This window comes from Acipenser ruthenus, chromosome 21 (assembly GCF_902713425.1).
Source record: "Acipenser ruthenus chromosome 21, fAciRut3.2 maternal haplotype, whole genome shotgun sequence".
NCBI lineage: Eukaryota > Metazoa > Chordata > Actinopteri > Acipenseriformes > Acipenseridae > Acipenser > Acipenser ruthenus.
In genome coordinates this window covers 2,229,556-2,245,986 of record NC_081209.1, presented here as the reverse complement: position 1 = coordinate 2,245,986, position 16,431 = coordinate 2,229,556, and the positions used below count along the sequence as shown (strand labels likewise).

Below are 16,431 nucleotides of genomic sequence, written 5' to 3'. Positions count from 1 at the left end.
TATATATATATATATATATATATATATATATATATATATATATATAGTTTGCATTGTTCATTGCAATAGCTGATTGTTAGTATTACTTGTCTTTAAGGTGCTTCAGTTCAAGTTGCGTGCAATAGATCAGCCAGTGTTTAAATTAGACTAAGTGCCTGCCGGCACACTCTAGCGAAGGCACCTTTCGGGGCAAATAAACGGTGCGTCCTTTGCGACAGTGTGTGTTTGGTGGAGTCTGAGTAGATGTGTTCAAACAGAACGAGTGTTATGGTTGACTTAGGGGACCAATCTGATGAGACTTCACAAACCCACTACTAAAAATGCTGACAGCCTTGCGCATTTGCTGAGTGGCCAAAGACTACAGGGACACAGAGTCTGTCAGACCTACATTCTAAGCCCGCAGAGACCAAAATGAAAACTTGAAAATAAAACAAAATAACGATAGCACATCATCTGCAGATTCTGCCACTAGGCTCCAACAGGGACGTGAATATATATATATATATATATATATATATATATATATATATATATATATATATATATATATATATATATAAATATAAATTAACCATTTCTACACGTCATTATAGCCAACCAACACGCACTCCCCCACGTCACAGCTCGAACTGCTCCTTTGTTTTGATTGGGCTCCTCTTGAGCGATACAATTGAGGCGTCTGTTCAATTCGCCGGCAGGGGTCCTTACATCAACAACAGCGGCTTCCACTTAAAAAGTATCTAACCAGGCGCAACAAAATCCAAACGGCGAGTAGTTAATTTTTATTTCCGATGCTTTTGAGTAAAGCGAAGGCAACCGTGTCCGTCGGCGCGATACCTTTGCATTTCGAGTCAGGCGGCTCCCAGCCTCTATATAATCCGGGTTAGACCCCTGTGTCCGTGGGTAATTACCAGAGAAGAGATATCTGTGCTGTTTGAGTCGCGGAGGGAGAAGGGAAGGAGGAGAAGAGAGAAAGCCTCGACATAGATTGAGAGTTTCATTTCACGATTGAGTGTTTACACGTCGGCGCGGGGAGATCAAACCTCAGTGTTGGTTTCTTTCTGTAAGGGAGAGACACAGTTCACTCGGCGTGAGGGAGCCGGTTGCGGAGTGGGAGAGAAAAGGGGACCCGTTTCTCTGAGCTCTTTCCTTGGCTGAGTCACCGGCACTCAAAACAATTTAAAAAATAAATGCGAAAGAGCTGCGGTCTCTTCTCGCACCGGGTTGTTTGTTTGTTTTTTTGTGGGAGGGGGAGGACACGGTTGCATTCCCATATCGACAGGTATGTTGTGAAAGCATTCGTTTTTTATTAGTTGGTTGCACGTCTTGGTTTTGTGTTCATGGAAATGTAATCAGTCTAGCACTACCTCGCTTACACTTGTGTGTGCAGTTGTATCTTTAGTGGAAACTGCATAGGGTGCACGTATGCTTCCGCATTAGGCAGTACGATTGATTTGACACGGCTTAATTTATTTACTCATTTTATTTAAGTGTGAATACCTTGCTATATACAAATAACTTTTGAGTCCGTTTCGCAGTCGGGTGTATAATTCGCACAAGGCCACAGTGCAAACCCCCTCTCCATTTCAAAGGTCTGGATGTTTTCGGGTTTGGTCTTTTTGTGAATAACTGTTTTTTTTGTTGTGCTCAGAATAAATTGTTTAGCTTTTACTTTGATTTTATAAAAACAAAATATAAATACATAAAGGACAAACATACGAAGCAAGAAGTGTGCTGGCGAAACTCTGAAGAGTTCAGCTGTATGCACTATAGAATCGCATTTTAAATGTGTTTGAAACTCAATTCATTTAAATGGAAACAAATGAGATGTGCAATAATTGAGTCAGAGTTTGTGTTCATGGGGGGCTTGTGACATCACAACGGATGTTGACGTGTTTACTTTCTAGTCATGGAACTTTTCGTTTTCTGTTGCTGAGTAAACCGAATGAATGAGAAATCAATATTAGTCTATACTGGGGTGGGTGTAGTATTAGCTAGACACTGATTTTTACAACCCGAAAGTGTAGCTATCAATTCACTGTTGTATATTTCTTTATCCTAAAACATCTTGCCTAGCATCAAACGTGATGTCTACCAGTGTTGCCAGCTTTCAATAACAAGTCGGTACAGATGAGGTTTTCACCTGTACTATTAAACTGCTCATGCCAAAAACGAGTCCCTGTAGTATAGTTCTAGAGTTGAGTCCTAAAGCTGTGGAACTGTTTCTTCTCTTCAAATTCCGAGAAGAGTTTCTCTAGCCTGAATCCCACCTCGGTGAGAAATGGGCTGTTCCAATGTTTTCCCCCCTCCAAGAAACAGGTTAAGTTTGGTGTGTGTAACAGGTATATGGGTAAGGACAGCTTTCTCAGTACAGGGCTTGATAAGATCTCTCCACACCTGTACAGATCTGAAAGATAACTGCTCAAAACTACACACCGGCATACCGATGTGTTTTTTTATACACCATTTTCATTGTTGTTCTTTTTGACACAAACTATTTCATTTGTCATCCTAGGGTTAAACTAAAGCAGCATGCTTATTTGATCTTGTTTTTTGCCTTGTTTTGTTTACAGATTTTTTTTTTTTTTTGACTGAAAACAGCCATGGAAAAAGTTGAATACATTGAAGAAAATGAAAACGGAGCAGCTGTAATAGACGTTATGAAGACTTCTGAAAGAAGTTGCCCTTACAGATACACCAAGGTAGGCTGCGCTGCCATTTCGGTGGTGAAGCCCAGGATGGAAACTCGCCCCCTGGATTCTGAATGCCTAGTATGATAAGAGCCACAGCATTTCCAGGGGGTGGGAATAAGGCTCCAAATGCATAGCAGTTTGATCCAGTCCTGCTTTTACTGTGAGTTTAGTAAGGCACAAGTGAGCTTGTTGCCTCTACACTGTGGCCAGCGAAGCTCGTAGTAAAACCTGCAATGGGTGGATTTGCTATGCACATTTCCATCCCTGTGTTTTTGTAAGGATCCTTGGACTTGAACCCCACTGTGTTAATGTATCGGTTACATTGAGACTCGGTGACTGTGCTCTGACTCTACTGGGGTTACACCAGTGCAGTGGTACACATGTATTGTTCAAAGCTGTTGGTGAAATCTAAACGCATCCCTTGCAAATTAATTTGTAGCTTTCGATCTGGTACATCCATTAAAATACAGCTAACTGCCTTTCAAGCTTAGTGTCCAGGTGCTTTCTTTCCCTCTCTCGCTCCGTTCTCTTCTGGATGGATTGTTCAAATGTGTTGATGTGTTTCGCAGGAGGAACTGCTGGAAATAAAGGAATCCCCCTGGTCCAATCAAAGACATGAATGCCTTTCAGAGAAGTATGACAGGTACTGCGTCAGAATATTAATTTGCCTGACACGCTAACGTTGATCCTGTTTGCATGCACACGTCTGCTGGACGGATGTGAACTGTTTACCTAGGTTACAGACCTCTTCACAGCTGCTCATGTAGTCGACCCATGAGCATTTACCCCCGGCATTGCTCCATGTGTTAGGTTGCAATTGGAGACCGACCAGTGCATTTAAGGTGCTTAAGAATAAATCGCACTTTGCTTTATGGATGTTACTTGTATATGCGTTTACAAAATGAATAGACGAATGTTACTGTTAACTTCAGACTTGTGTTGCCAATGCTATGATCAGGGCAAGACACTTCAGTTGAATCTTGTCATTTTTATGTATAGGCTGTAAATCCTTTGTTGCAATGACAACAGTGAAACTTCACTCCTGCAGACGCAGGGTTTCATTAAGAGTCTGTGTCCAATGGACTTGGAGTGGATTTTAAATTGCATCCTGTCTATTCATCTGTTCTTGTGGCGGTTTTTTTTATATTTATAATCATGCACAATGTGTCGCAGTGGCTATTCATGATAGATGCCTCTAGTTATGTACAGCTGTGTACATGCATAACTGTTTCTCTTTTGCTCAGTGATGGCATCTGGGACCCCGAGAAGTGGCACGCATCCCTTTACCCTGCTTCTGAAAGAAGCTCTCCAGTGGACGGGTTTAAAAATTATACGGATGACAGAGCACCCCTGAAACGCAGGATTGCAGGTGAATTAATCTGTTCTCTCAGGAGGCAATGCCTGTGATGCTGCTCTTTCTGAATCAAATGCACATGGACTGTCTAGAAAACCACGCTCTGTACTGGAAAGCCAAAGTGCTTCAGTCTTATTGTGTATCTAATCTGGGTACAGACTGTACTTGTAGATTCAGAGCACTTGATGCAAAGCTGATGTTTTGTTCTTGTTAAATCTCTGCGTCCCTTAGTGTAGTAGTACTTTTAAAATATGTGTTTGCTCACTTTTTCTTAAATGTACAAGATGGAGCAGCCCTCTCGATCTTCTAGGTAGTTTTGCTTAGACTATGGCACCGGTGGAAGGCAGAGTTGTTTCCACTCTGTTGGGGGAGGAGGGTTATAGTGCCTACAGACCATCATGGAAGAGGCCGGCTCTTGATTAAAACCACAGCGGGAGTGAAGAGGGAAAGATTTCCGTAAAACAAGGACTGTCTCATGTGCTGGTGTTGACATTCCTCCAGGTTCACTACAGCATGTATTCTGTAATATGAATGGATACGAACGTGGTAATAAATGATATATTTTTTTTATGCTGCCCTGGAATGCATTTCTAGCAGTGTTTGTTGAAATGTCCTTCGCAGACCCCCGGGAGCGTGTGAAGGAGGACGACCTGGACGTGGTCCTCAGCCCGCAGAGACGCAGTTTCGGGGGAGGCTGCCAGGTGAACGTGGTGCCAAGCGCGACGGCGCGCAGAGAGGTCAGCCCGCTGGAGAACAAGGAGAATGAGAACCTGCGACTGGGCGGCGGCCGGAGGATCGGCAGCGGCAGGATCATCGCGTCTCGGGTGTTCGAGAGAGACCCGCGGGGCGAGAAGGAACTGCGGGAGAGAGAGCCACACCCGAGGGAGAGAGAGCCACACCCGAGGGAGAGGGAGCGAGAGAGGGATTACAAGGACAAGCGATTCAGAGTCTGTACCCTTTGGAATATTAAACTAGCACAGTGCTCCCTAGTACACTCTTTGAATTGCAATTTAACGTTAACACTATCGGAGTGCTAAATAATGTACCCCCCTTTTGCATAGGAGTTACTCCAGGTAGTCATAACCAAGCTAAGGTGGCCTTTCACTAATTTGCTGTTCAGTGTTATGCTTTTTTTTTTTAAATGCCGATTTCAAATGCAATTGCTTGTGAGCCTAAATCTTCTGTTCATACCTAGAACAGACTTATTAATATGAACTTATACTTAAGTGGATGGATAGATAAATATTTCCAGTTCCCTCAAGTCTATAGTGTCTGCTTTTATAGCAGTGTGTGGATTGGCTCTGGCAATGTGATCTATTCAGTATGAGGCCGTCCTTTTCTCTAAACTACATTTCTAGGTCTCCTAAAGGTGGGTGTGGTGTGGTGTGTGTTTTTTTTTTTTTTTTTTTTTAAAAGCAGGTTTGACTGGCTGTGTGATTTCGCTGATTTTCAAACCTCTGTCTTCTCCTATTCCTGCAGAGGGATTTTGGTGACAAGCGTGTTTTTGGCGAGAGGAGACGAAATGACTCGTACACAGAGGAGGAGCCAGAATGGTTCTCTGGGGGTCCCACCAGTCAGTCCGAAACCATTGAGCTGACCGGCTTCGATGACAAAGTACTAGAGGAGGACAAGAGGCGATACAAGCGCTCGAGAAAGCGCTCGGAGTCAGTGCGAGAAGGCAAGTCGGGACTCAAGGTTCCTTTCTTCAATGGGTATACAAGTTTTAAACAGAACCGTAACTTGATGTGGATGAATAAGGTAAAACGGTCAAGCAGCCAGATGTTTTTTCACTACCACCTTGTTCAGTTGCCGCAGCCAAAATGTTTTGTCTACTTGGTTTCTTGTTGTGTTACAATTCCTTTTTTTTTTTTAGTAGAGAAGCTGTGTATTAATGCCTTGGCAAGTTCTGACCGCATGTCCCTCTCCTCTCCTTTGTCCTTCTCCCTGCAGCTGTTGAGTGTAACGGAGGCTTGGCGGAGGAGCCGGAGGTGGAGGTCTCCCCTGACACTGCAGCCGATCAGGAGGTCCCCCAGGGTGTGGTGTTGCCAGAGCCTTCAGCGCCAGGGGAGTTCGACTTTAATGAGTTCTTCAACCTGGACAAGACTGTGCCGGGGCTCGCTTCAGTAAGTGACTGGGGAGCACTGCATAGGTTTGGGCTGGAGTCTCTTGGGGAAAGAAAGGTGGAGGTGGATAGTTTCCCCGCCACTTTTTTTTTTTTTTTTTTTTTCAAACCATAACAAAACATTGGATGAAAATACATACAAAAAATGTATCGAGCTACCTTTTTCTTGTGGGTGCCGTGGCATCCATGTCTGATGGCCACTTTTGAAAAATGTTATTGGTTTGCGCTTTTTACAAATTATTTTAGTTTACTGTAGGTTGACAGACTTTTTTTTTTTTTCTCTCCTATGATCACTATTTCTCTGCTTTTTGAGCCAAGCAAAAGTGTGTTTGCTAAAGATCCCATATGCTCGTAAATGCATGCGGATGTTGAACACCTAGTCCCACTATAACCGGGTCAGCACTGGCATGTGGTGGAGGGTTTGTAAAGCCACCAGTTGAAGTGTAAGAAGGGCTCCACACACTTGGTGCCGTCTGTAAATGAATTGGCACCGCACTGGGAACGTGGGGTGGGTGGGGACGGGGAGTTTACTCTTACACTGTACGTTTTCTTCCATATTGGCTAAACAAAGTTTATAAATGTTGCTATTGCTGTGATCTTGTTTATCAAGGTAACTTTCTTTTGGAACCCCAAAAAACGAGAAGTAATGTCTTGTGTGCAGATGTTTAAGGTTCAATCCAGCAAATATTTTGTACAGTGCAGGGAAGGAAATTCGGCTCCTATTGCATAGCAGTTGGAGCCGCTCCAGGTTTTATAATTTGATCAAACCCAGGTAACTTGGACAAGCAGTAAAGGTGACAGTAGCAAGTCACGTAAAAGCCTGGAATGGCTCGGATTGCAAACTGTCTTATTTTCATCACTCTTGGTATCTCCTCAAGACTTTCATGATTCAGCCATACCTAATGTCTTGCATTTCTGAGCCTTATGAGTCTATGGGTAATCCAGCTGTAGGAATGATTTATTCCTGCAATATGGACGTCTGATCACACGCTAGGCTTCGGACCTACATGTTTTTTGGGTGCTGTTGGTTCCGAAATTACCAATGCAAAGGTTTTCAGTACAAAAGTTATGCCCATCACTGTTTATGAACAGCAGAGTACACTGATGTGCTGTCCCTTTTCATTTCTATCTGAAAGCTTTCCTGGGACCATTTATTTTTACCCCCCCCCCCCCATGTATTGGGTGTAGCGATGTGGGGTGGGTGTCATTTTAAGGAAGATTTTAAGAGAAGGGGCACTAATGTTAAATATAACCCTACAACTTGCATCAAATAAAGTATGGGAGTCGGTCTGGTTACTTATGTCTGTGTGTAGAGGGTTAACTTCAGATCGCATCCCAACTGAAGACTTGTTGCTGCTCATGTAAGTGTGATATCATTCTGAACTATTGGTCTTCTTTACTGGCTGGCTGCCCTTGGTAACTCTCTCCTCCTCCTCCTTGTCTGAAGATGATTGAAGATGTCCTGGGAGAGGGCACCGCCTCGGCCAGCCGGTTTAGCCAGTGGTTCTCCAGTAACGTCAGCCCGTCAGCCAGTCGGTCCAGCAGTCTCCGGTCCACCCCTCACGAGGAGCTGGAGCGTTTAGCAGGTAAGAAAACGGCAAGTCCTCGTACCCGGCTCAGCCCTAATAGGAAGGGTGTCTAGGTCAGACTTGTTCTGCTTTTTCTATAGTGTAAAGTTAGCAATGTTTCTATTTTAATAAAAAAAAAAAAAAACACTAAGTATGCCTTAATTTTAAATGGTATTGAAATGACTCCTGTTGCAGAGCAGATTCATCCGCTCCTGGTTTTACTGTGGGTTTAATGGGAGACACCTGAGATTGTTACTGATTCGCTCAAGCTCTTAAACCTGGAATGGGTTAAACTGCTATGCAATAGAAGTCTTATTTCTGTTCATGTACACTTGTTTCAATGCATACCTACTTGAAGATACTTGCTACATCACTTGCAATAGTCTTGTCAATATTGGATTCCATTAACTAGTGTGGGAAACTACCTGCTTCTGTTCATAGCCTAGACTGGTTTAAAAAAAAAAAAAAGCCAATGTAGTTATTTTTATAATGGTATAAATGAATCTTGGAATATTAAATTTACATTTTGTGCATTGCTGTAGTGTTAGCTCACCCTTTTATATATCTCTAACTTGTTTACTTACTCATCCAAAGAGTGCAGTGTTGCCAATGTAAATGTCACTGCAGCCGCCAGGAGAGATCCAGGGCTAAGAAGCTCCTAGGAGACTGAAGCTGTTCAGATACTTTTCATTGCTCTATTGTCACAAATTGGACTGCTTCAAAGGTTTGTAATGTTCCTGCTTCCCAGGTCTAGAGCACAAGTTTCTGTCCCCCACGCATGGCCTGGCAAACTACTTTGCTCCCATCCAGTCTTTGGAAGACAAGAAGGACAAGGTGGATATCCTGGAGATGCTGCAGAAGGCCAAGGTTGACCTGAAGCCGCTGTTGTCGAGCCTCACTGTCAACAAAGAGAAACTCAAGGAGAGCTGTAAGTGGAGCGCGTTGGAATAGGGGCAGGGATCGGTAGCTTTTAAAATGACACATTCTGGAGCTGCACTGATTTGTCATTCAGCGCGATCGCTGCCTCTTGAGGCACTTGGGTTTCTTTTCAGAATCTCTGCCCTAAGGTAACTTTATTGAATACTCTTGTACTAGAAAAATAAATCAAATAATGGGCATCAATGCACATGCGTGCCATTTGATTAGCATACTAGTCTGTACGCTTTTTTAGTTGTCGGTTCTAAAACGTGTGCAGAGTTGAAAACCTAAAGGAAGACTTGCAGAGTGACGACAACGTCCCATTAGGGCGTGAAACAGTTAGTTTGGTCCAGCACTAGCGAGTGATGCGACTCCTTATATTTCAGTGCAAACGGACATGTCCGTAGCAGTTTCCAATATTTCACTTCTTTATTTAGAAGTAAGAGGGAGAACTGCATTTGTAAGTAGCTTCAGCGTTGATTTGAATTGCTTTTGTATTTTTTCTCTGGTAGCACATTCAGGAGTGGTGCTCTCGTTGGAGGAGGTGGAGACCGGGCTGAAGGGTTTGAAAGTGGAGGCGGAGAGGAAGCGGGGCACGCCGTTCATGGCAGAGCAGCTGGAGGAGGCGCTGACTGTGAAGAGAGACGGGGACATGTCTGCCTTCAACAAACTGGTTAGCAGCATGAAGGCAGGTGGCACGCTGCCGGCTGTGCCTAAAGGAAACGTGAGTCTTCTTGGTTAAAGGGTTCTCTTTCTTTAATATACCATGCAAGCGGGAAGTGTGAAGCAGTCAAGGATATCCTAATTGAGTCCTTGGTTCCTTAATAATAATGCACTGGTAAGACCGCTTCCGAAATGTTTTCTGAAGTGCTCCATGGCTGGATTCACAGATCCCTCTCTGATTCGCTCTAATCTTGGTAAGGTAGTTCAAGGTTAGTGCTAATCTAGATACATGAAACCAGCCTTGGTGTGGGGGGGGGGTGTTTTCTCTCTCTCTCTCTCCTGAGCATAATTTAAGTGATGGGCATAACTTGAACGTTTTGTGTTTTGAATTCTGCCCTTTGGTTATTCCACCAGTAAAGTGGGCAGGTTTGTTCAACTCCTTGCTTTTGTTTATGTTTGGCATGTACTGGACAGTTCTCCAAAGGTAGGTTCTATCGCTTATTGAGATCTTGGACTTCTTGACGAACCTAAAAAATCCTTCTGTGAAGGACTTACCCATACACTCATAAGGACTTACCCATACACTCATAAGGACTTACCCATACACTCATAACGTAACCGTGGCTTGTAGCTGGTTTGAAAGGCGATCTGGATTACTTTAAGAACATCTGGCATGCTGCTGGCGAACCTTTCTGTGCATTTTATTAGGATCCTTTTTTCCCAGTAGAAGTGGACAGGGAGTTCTCTTGGACTTTCGGGTCACAAAGTTACATGCAGTGCTTTCCCCCCCCTCGTTCTAGCGAAACCTGGATAGCCAGCTGATTCACCCTTCAGAGGTACCTGTGCAATCTGCACCGCAGAAGAACATTCTGCAGGTAAGTTATCTTAAAACACTTTACTGTATATAATATATATATAATTTGGTACACTGGAGAAGGCACTAGCAAACATTTGGCTACTTCTTGGTTTTTAATTTACTCCGTTTTCTCTCCAGGAGATTCTGGGTCCCCAGGCTCCTCACAGGTCTGCTTCCCCTAACATCCTGAGCAGTTTGCTGGGCAGTACAGACCCGCTTGCAGTTCTGCAAGGGCGTCGCGGTCCCTCCCCCCCACTGTTTCCACAGAGGGCTCCGTCTCCAGATTACTTCCCTGGCCGATTGCAACAAACAGCTGGTAAGTCTGTGCTGTGCTTTTTCTTCAAGTCGAATACATCTCCTAAAGTTCTGATTAAAATCGATTTTAATACTTCGACTACTAAAATATGTAGGGTGGAGAAAAGTTCAATTACAAAGCTGGTGTGGGAGACTTGCACACAGCTTTCAATGACTGAATGCCTGTGGTGTTTACAAGGAGGGTCTGTGATATTGGAGGGGGGGCGGGGTGTACTGTTACTGTTGCTCTGTAGGGGAATGTAAAACTGATCAATCTGTGCCTTGCTCCTTGTTGGCCTGTCTCTCAATGGATGTTTTGAAAGTTTTTGATTTTCAAACTGTGTTGCTGCTCCTGCCTTGAACTCTCCTGCCACCCTGCCTGAAGCATGCATTTCATTCCAGTGGTCCATCCACAGAGACGGACTGACTGCTCCCCAGTCACGTGTTCTTGTGGTTGCTGGCTGCGCTTGTCCCTGAGAGTAGCGGGGATGTTTTGAAGTGTCCCGCTCCTTGTTTCAGGTTTTGTCCCAGATTCTCATCAGCAGATTCTAGGAGAGCACTTCCCTGGGCTCCACAGATCAGTAAGCCCTGGTCCTCACCAGGTCAGTGACACTTCAGACAAACATGTGCTTCAGACAGATTTGAAAGCAGGGGGGTTTATAAGTAGACTCGTTGGGTTGTGTTTTTTTTTTTTTTTTAACATATAAAGATGTTCAGGGGTTTCTGAAATACAGTAGTAAATCACTTGTACTTTTTCTGACTGATCGCATTAAGTAGTAAAGCCCCTCAACCCATCGCACAATTACCAGGTTTCATGATGTTTCAATAAAGAATGCGAGTCTGCTCAAATGTTGCTCTAAAAGGTGAAAGAGCAAGCCTATTTAGAAGTGTGGGGTTTACAGTAAAATTGCTTGTGTCTCTCCAGTAATCTAAACATTTGAAAGCAAAGTAGTCCTTTGCCTTATTTTTATCCTCTTCATGTCGATTGTATTTCTTCTGTACTGCACTGAGTCTGTCCTCCTGAAGCACTGACAATGTGCTCTCTCTGTTTCTTCTTGGCAGATGAACCCCATGGCTCTAGGACTGGACCAAGCCACACTGGAGGCACTGGCCTTCCAGCAAGATCTAGCCCTGCATGCACGCCAGCTGTACCAGCCAGGGTTTGGCAGTATGCAAATGGAGAAGGGCAGAGACACATACAGGAATAGGTATTGATAAGCTGCTGTCTTTGTAGAAAGTGTTCTTCAGATTCCGTTATCTAATGTAGAATGATCACTATGTATAATTTCATATCTATTTGTTCTCTTTTTAGGCAGCCGTGGGTTACCAGATCCCCTGGTCCAGGAGGACACAGAGCCCATGCTGGTTCTCCAGCGAACGCAGTCACTAGCATGGTACGTGTTCTGGATACAAGCCTGCTTAACATCACGTGCACAGCTGTGTGACGTTCGTTTTTTAATTGGAAGAATTGAATGTGGTTGCAACTACCATGCATGTGTGTAATATGACATTTGTATTCATCACAATTGCCCCCTAACAACAATATGCGATTACTCCATGTGTGTAGGGCACTCACTGGTTATAACGGGCAGATACTTTCTATATACAGTAAACATTTGTTGCTGTAAATGTGTCTGTAGTGAAACACACGCAAAATTAAGTTTGTGTGGATATTTAGTGTGTTACAGTAGTTGATAGACCGTGGTGGACCCTGTCTCTCTGGTCCTGCGTGGCTCATTCCAGTGTCTTTGTGTTCCCCTAGTTATCCCCTTCTTTTACACCTACCTCTGTGATCCGGAAGATGTATGAAACCAAGGAGAAGAGCAAAGATGAGCCAGGGACTGTGAAACCTGGCGATGGCAAAGAGGAAGGGACAACTAGATCACAAGAAGGTATCTCTCTCGTACTACAACGCTGCCTAGCGATTTCCTTTAGTGAAGGTGAAGTACTGTAATGCAAACCGTCTCATCAACGGTATATCTGCTTCGGTCACATTAAACCATTTAATTTCTAAAAATGTTATTGTGTGAATTCGTAATGGAGTTCAAAAAGTCGCCCTGCCAAAAATAAACGTTTATGCATTTTTAAAATAGATCGCGAACTTAACAAGGGAGAATTGTGCACAGTGACGAAAGGGATTTAAAACAAGTGTGACTAGATGGATTTGATTTTGGATTCAGATGGGTATATTTAAAGTTCAATTATCATATCCACTTGTGCAGTTAAATGCAAGAATATGTAATGTGTGTTTTATTAGCCCAGTATTAATCTCCTCCAGATGTTATGTAACTTTTTTTTTTTTTTTTTTTTTTGTTTAATGTAATTGTCTTGCTTCCCTCCCCCAGACAACGGGGTCTCTCCGACCTCCTCCTCCTTGGACCATGCAGAGCAAAATGCTTCCTCTCCAACAGGAGCCAAACCCTCTGGCTTCCAGCGCTCCGCCTGCTCCACCCCGCTCTCCAACCAGAGCCGCTTCACTGAGGACCAGGACTACCGGCCCCGCTCTGCAGGCAGGAAGACCCCCACCATGGTGTCTCCTGTGCCCAGCGCCCCCTTCCCGCGCCCTGTGTGTCAGCTACCCCTGGTCTCGCACGTGCCCCTGGTGCGCCCTGCGCCCCCACAGCTGCACCCCGGGGTCGTCCAGAGGCTGCTCGCTCAGGGCTTCTCTCCCCAGCAGCTCCCTCCCGCGTTGCTCCAAGCAGGTGAGTGGAGAGGGGCTGGAGCGAGAGAGCTCACACTGCGCTTCTGTACAATCTGATGCCTTGGAGGAAATTGTGTTAAATATACATTCTGGGTATAATTTAAAGGCTCCCATTACATAGCAATTTGAGCCTTTCCAGTTTTTAGTTTTTTTTTTTTGTGTGTGAGCAGTTTGTGTACATGTAACTTGCAGTAAAGACAATTGCTGTGCAGTTTGTGCACATAACGTCATGTGATAAGTTGGGTAAGGAGTTTTATCTAAATACAGTTTTAAAGGTAAGAAAATATTCCTGTGCATAGTACAGTTAACCAGTGGCTGGCTGTGTTCTAGCTGCCAATTAAAGTTGCTAAAAAGCAGATTTATGTATTTCAGGAATGTTTCCCCAAGGTGTGGACCTGTCCCAGTTACAGGGGCTCCCCCCTCCCCTGCTGGGACAGCCCTTCTACCCCTTGGCTGCAGGCGGACACCCCCTGCTCGGCTCCCGCCCTGGGGCTCCCCTGCACCTGGCAGTGATGCAGCAGCAGCTTCAGCAGAGACCAGGTAGGGTTAACAGACAGACCATTCAAAGAGACCTAACAGAATGGTTCTGGATGTCTACAATTTTATTTTTTGCAATTGGTAGGGTGGGGCTGTAAAGGTAATGGATAGTAACTGATGTAGTATACATATAAAATTAACATAATTGGTAGGGTGTGGTGGTATCATTTTTGGAGAGCAATGTGTCTGGGGGTGGGAAAAATAAACATGTCGTTTTTTTATTTTTTGTTTCCCCCTCTTCCTTGCCTGCCACAATTGCAGTGGTGGTCCAGTCTGGTCCTGTCTCTCCAGTTACCAGTTTAGCACAGTCTCTCCAGCACAGCGCTGCAGCCAGGCACGCTCCCCCCCAGCATGTGCAGTACCAGGGCCACGCCCCCCAGCACGTGCAGTACCAGGGCCAGCGCAACGGCTCCCCCGTCGGCCTGGCCAAGTGGTTTGGAACAGATGTGCTGCAGCAGCCCCTGCCTTCCATGCCAGCCAAGGTCATCAGCGTAGACGAACTAGAATACCGACAATAAGAATATGTCCGGAAACGAAGCACCTAACCATTGGACTCTTGGTGAGAGAACATTTCATTCTTCAAGGATGGAAGGATGTGTATTTATTGACACTTGTTCTGTGATGCTTTTTTTTTTATTATTATGTTATGAACAAGCTTTATAGAATGATAGCCTTTTGTGTGGGGAGCACTCAAGTCTGCTCAGGCTTTGTCTTAAACCAAGAGATGCTGTCAGCAAAATGATGAGAAAGACCTAGAGATGGTCTGTAGAGATGCAAGGGACTTTTTATTTTTTATTTAGTTATGAAACTATATAATGTCCTAGTTGTGTGTGGTTTTTTTTTTTTTTTTTTGCAGTTTACAATGAAGAAACTGTATAGGCCCAAAGTGTACAGACATGTATAAACGGATCTTTTTTCATAGTGTACATAAAACATCTATCACAGTGTGGGGTTGTTGTTTTTGAGAAGGTCATTCTGCTGTATATAAGAGTAGTTGGTGCAGCTTTGAGAGAGCTGAAACCGGGTACAGTCCAGTGAGATTGGAGACTAATGTGTCTGTCCAGTCCGTTGGAGGGTTTATGGTATTGTAATGCAGCCAGGAAGTGTACTGGTTAAACTCGACAGTGGATTTTGTATATAATTAACTGCCATTTTTGTTTTTTGGATAACTTTTTTTTTTTTTATTATTATTTTGGGGGGGGGGGGGGGGTAGTATATAGCAACAAAGGCATTTATATATAATTTTCTTCCTTTAACATTGAGTTCTCAAGGAATAAAATAAGAAATAACTGAATAATTTGACAGACCTGTGTCGGTTCGATCAGGTGTTTTTCTAGTTTTCACAGGACAAATTTTACCCAGCATACACCCATCGGAAGTCTTCCCGAATAATGAGCAGATGTTGAAGGCTGTAAACATATGGGGGGAGAAATTAAAATACAATACATTTAGAAAATGCTAAAAAGCTTTGATCCATTTGGAATTGAACCCTTAAACTCATCAATGGGGGTGTGCTTGTTCCAGAAGTGCGTGTGTTTGAATTTGATGTGTTTTTTTTTTTTTTTGGTTTGCTTGATAGTGAATGGTAGTTTTGTTGTTATCTTTTGTGGTAGTGCCTTCTCTGTGGCTGAGGCATTTTGATCTCTCCAGATTTCATTTTTGTTTGTTTTATTTTTTTGCCCCTTCCATTATGGTGAGAAAACACTGCTTTATTGTAAGAAAAAAAAAACTAAAAAAAAAACCTAGCAACATTTTTGGGGGAATTGTTGAAAAATATGTGCTATTGAATGAAAAGCACAATTATTAAACAAATGGAAACAATAAATAAAATGCACTCAAACTTGTGTTTCAGTTTTATTTCCTTCTTGCAAGTGTTCTGCATCGCTTATGTCTTGATCGGCAAAAAAAATAAACTTCATTCTGAAATCCCTTCTCTACGACTGGTAGGCTTGTTTTGTTTTCAAATCCCTGTTCCTGTCTTTGTGGGTAATGCAGCTACCATGTAGGTGCTGGGCTCTTGGCTCTAGCTGTGCTGACACCATTGCCCCATGGTGCTCTCAACCCTTCCATTAAAGATGTCCAGTGGAATTCAGTGTTTGGAAATGCTAACCTCACGCTCTTCTAAACCTCAATCGACGTGTCTGTTGTGACTTGTATTTGATTAGGTTTCCTGCTAGTGTTTTAGGGTGTCCATCACTGCCCTGTCACACATATGCTTTCTCAGTTTTTGACTTGTGGACAGGCTGTACTTGTTCAGACACAGGCAACTTGTCAGGAATGGACTTGGATCAGTCTGGGTCATTTCCTCATTACAAGGCTGCAAGTGTGACTGAATTTATGTCCAAGGTAACATGCAAACAATTAATTATTAAAGAATATGTTTTCAGAATTCAACAGTCCTAGTTATGGATGTGTTGCCCCATAAGCCAAGAATTGCAGTCTTGGAGAACTGAAATACAGTAATCTGTGACGCATTTGACTGTGGTGGGACCAGAGTCAGGGCGGAGATGTAAAGTCTGATAAATGAATCCTGTTTTAAATACCATTATACCCAGCTGTAACATTTACTATATTCATTCAATTATTGTTTAGAGATTCAGCTTTTATTGGGGAGCTCCTTGTTGAGAAAGATCCAGGGTATCAATGCTTGTGATAGGGTAGCTGTCTGCCACGTGGATGCGTGCATTCACTGCTTAATGACAGGCAGGAGATCCAGGGTATCAAT

The 16,431-nt window shown here is 43.6% G+C and overlaps 1 protein-coding gene across 3 annotated transcripts; it reads left to right on the top strand.

Moving 5' to 3' along the window:
• Window positions 1–791: 791 nt before the first annotated feature.
• Window positions 792–15,638, top strand: LOC117428522 (eukaryotic translation initiation factor 4E transporter-like). Of its 3 annotated transcripts, none has more exons than XM_058994239.1 (19): window positions 793–1,282; window positions 2,602–2,702; window positions 3,263–3,336; window positions 3,938–4,062; window positions 4,669–4,994; window positions 5,527–5,725; window positions 5,998–6,170; window positions 7,617–7,755; window positions 8,486–8,665; window positions 9,168–9,379; window positions 10,119–10,193; window positions 10,313–10,490; window positions 10,988–11,070; window positions 11,531–11,676; window positions 11,781–11,862; window positions 12,231–12,360; window positions 12,814–13,170; window positions 13,542–13,709; window positions 13,968–15,638. In XM_058994239.1, the coding sequence occupies exons 2-19, from the start codon at window positions 2,604–2,606 to the stop codon at window positions 14,222–14,224; spliced, it is 3,003 nt and encodes a 1,000-aa protein (XP_058850222.1). In that variant the 5' UTR covers window positions 793–1,282; window positions 2,602–2,603; the 3' UTR covers window positions 14,225–15,638. The 3 variants fall into 3 exon arrangements, with proteins under 3 accessions (XP_058850224.1, XP_058850222.1, XP_058850221.1); XM_058994238.1 differs by having other exon boundaries at window positions 2,574–2,702; XM_058994241.1 differs by lacking the exons at window positions 7,617–7,755; window positions 8,486–8,665; window positions 9,168–9,379 and having other exon boundaries at window positions 792–1,282; window positions 2,574–2,702.
• The last annotated feature ends 793 nt before the right edge of the window (window positions 15,639–16,431 follow it).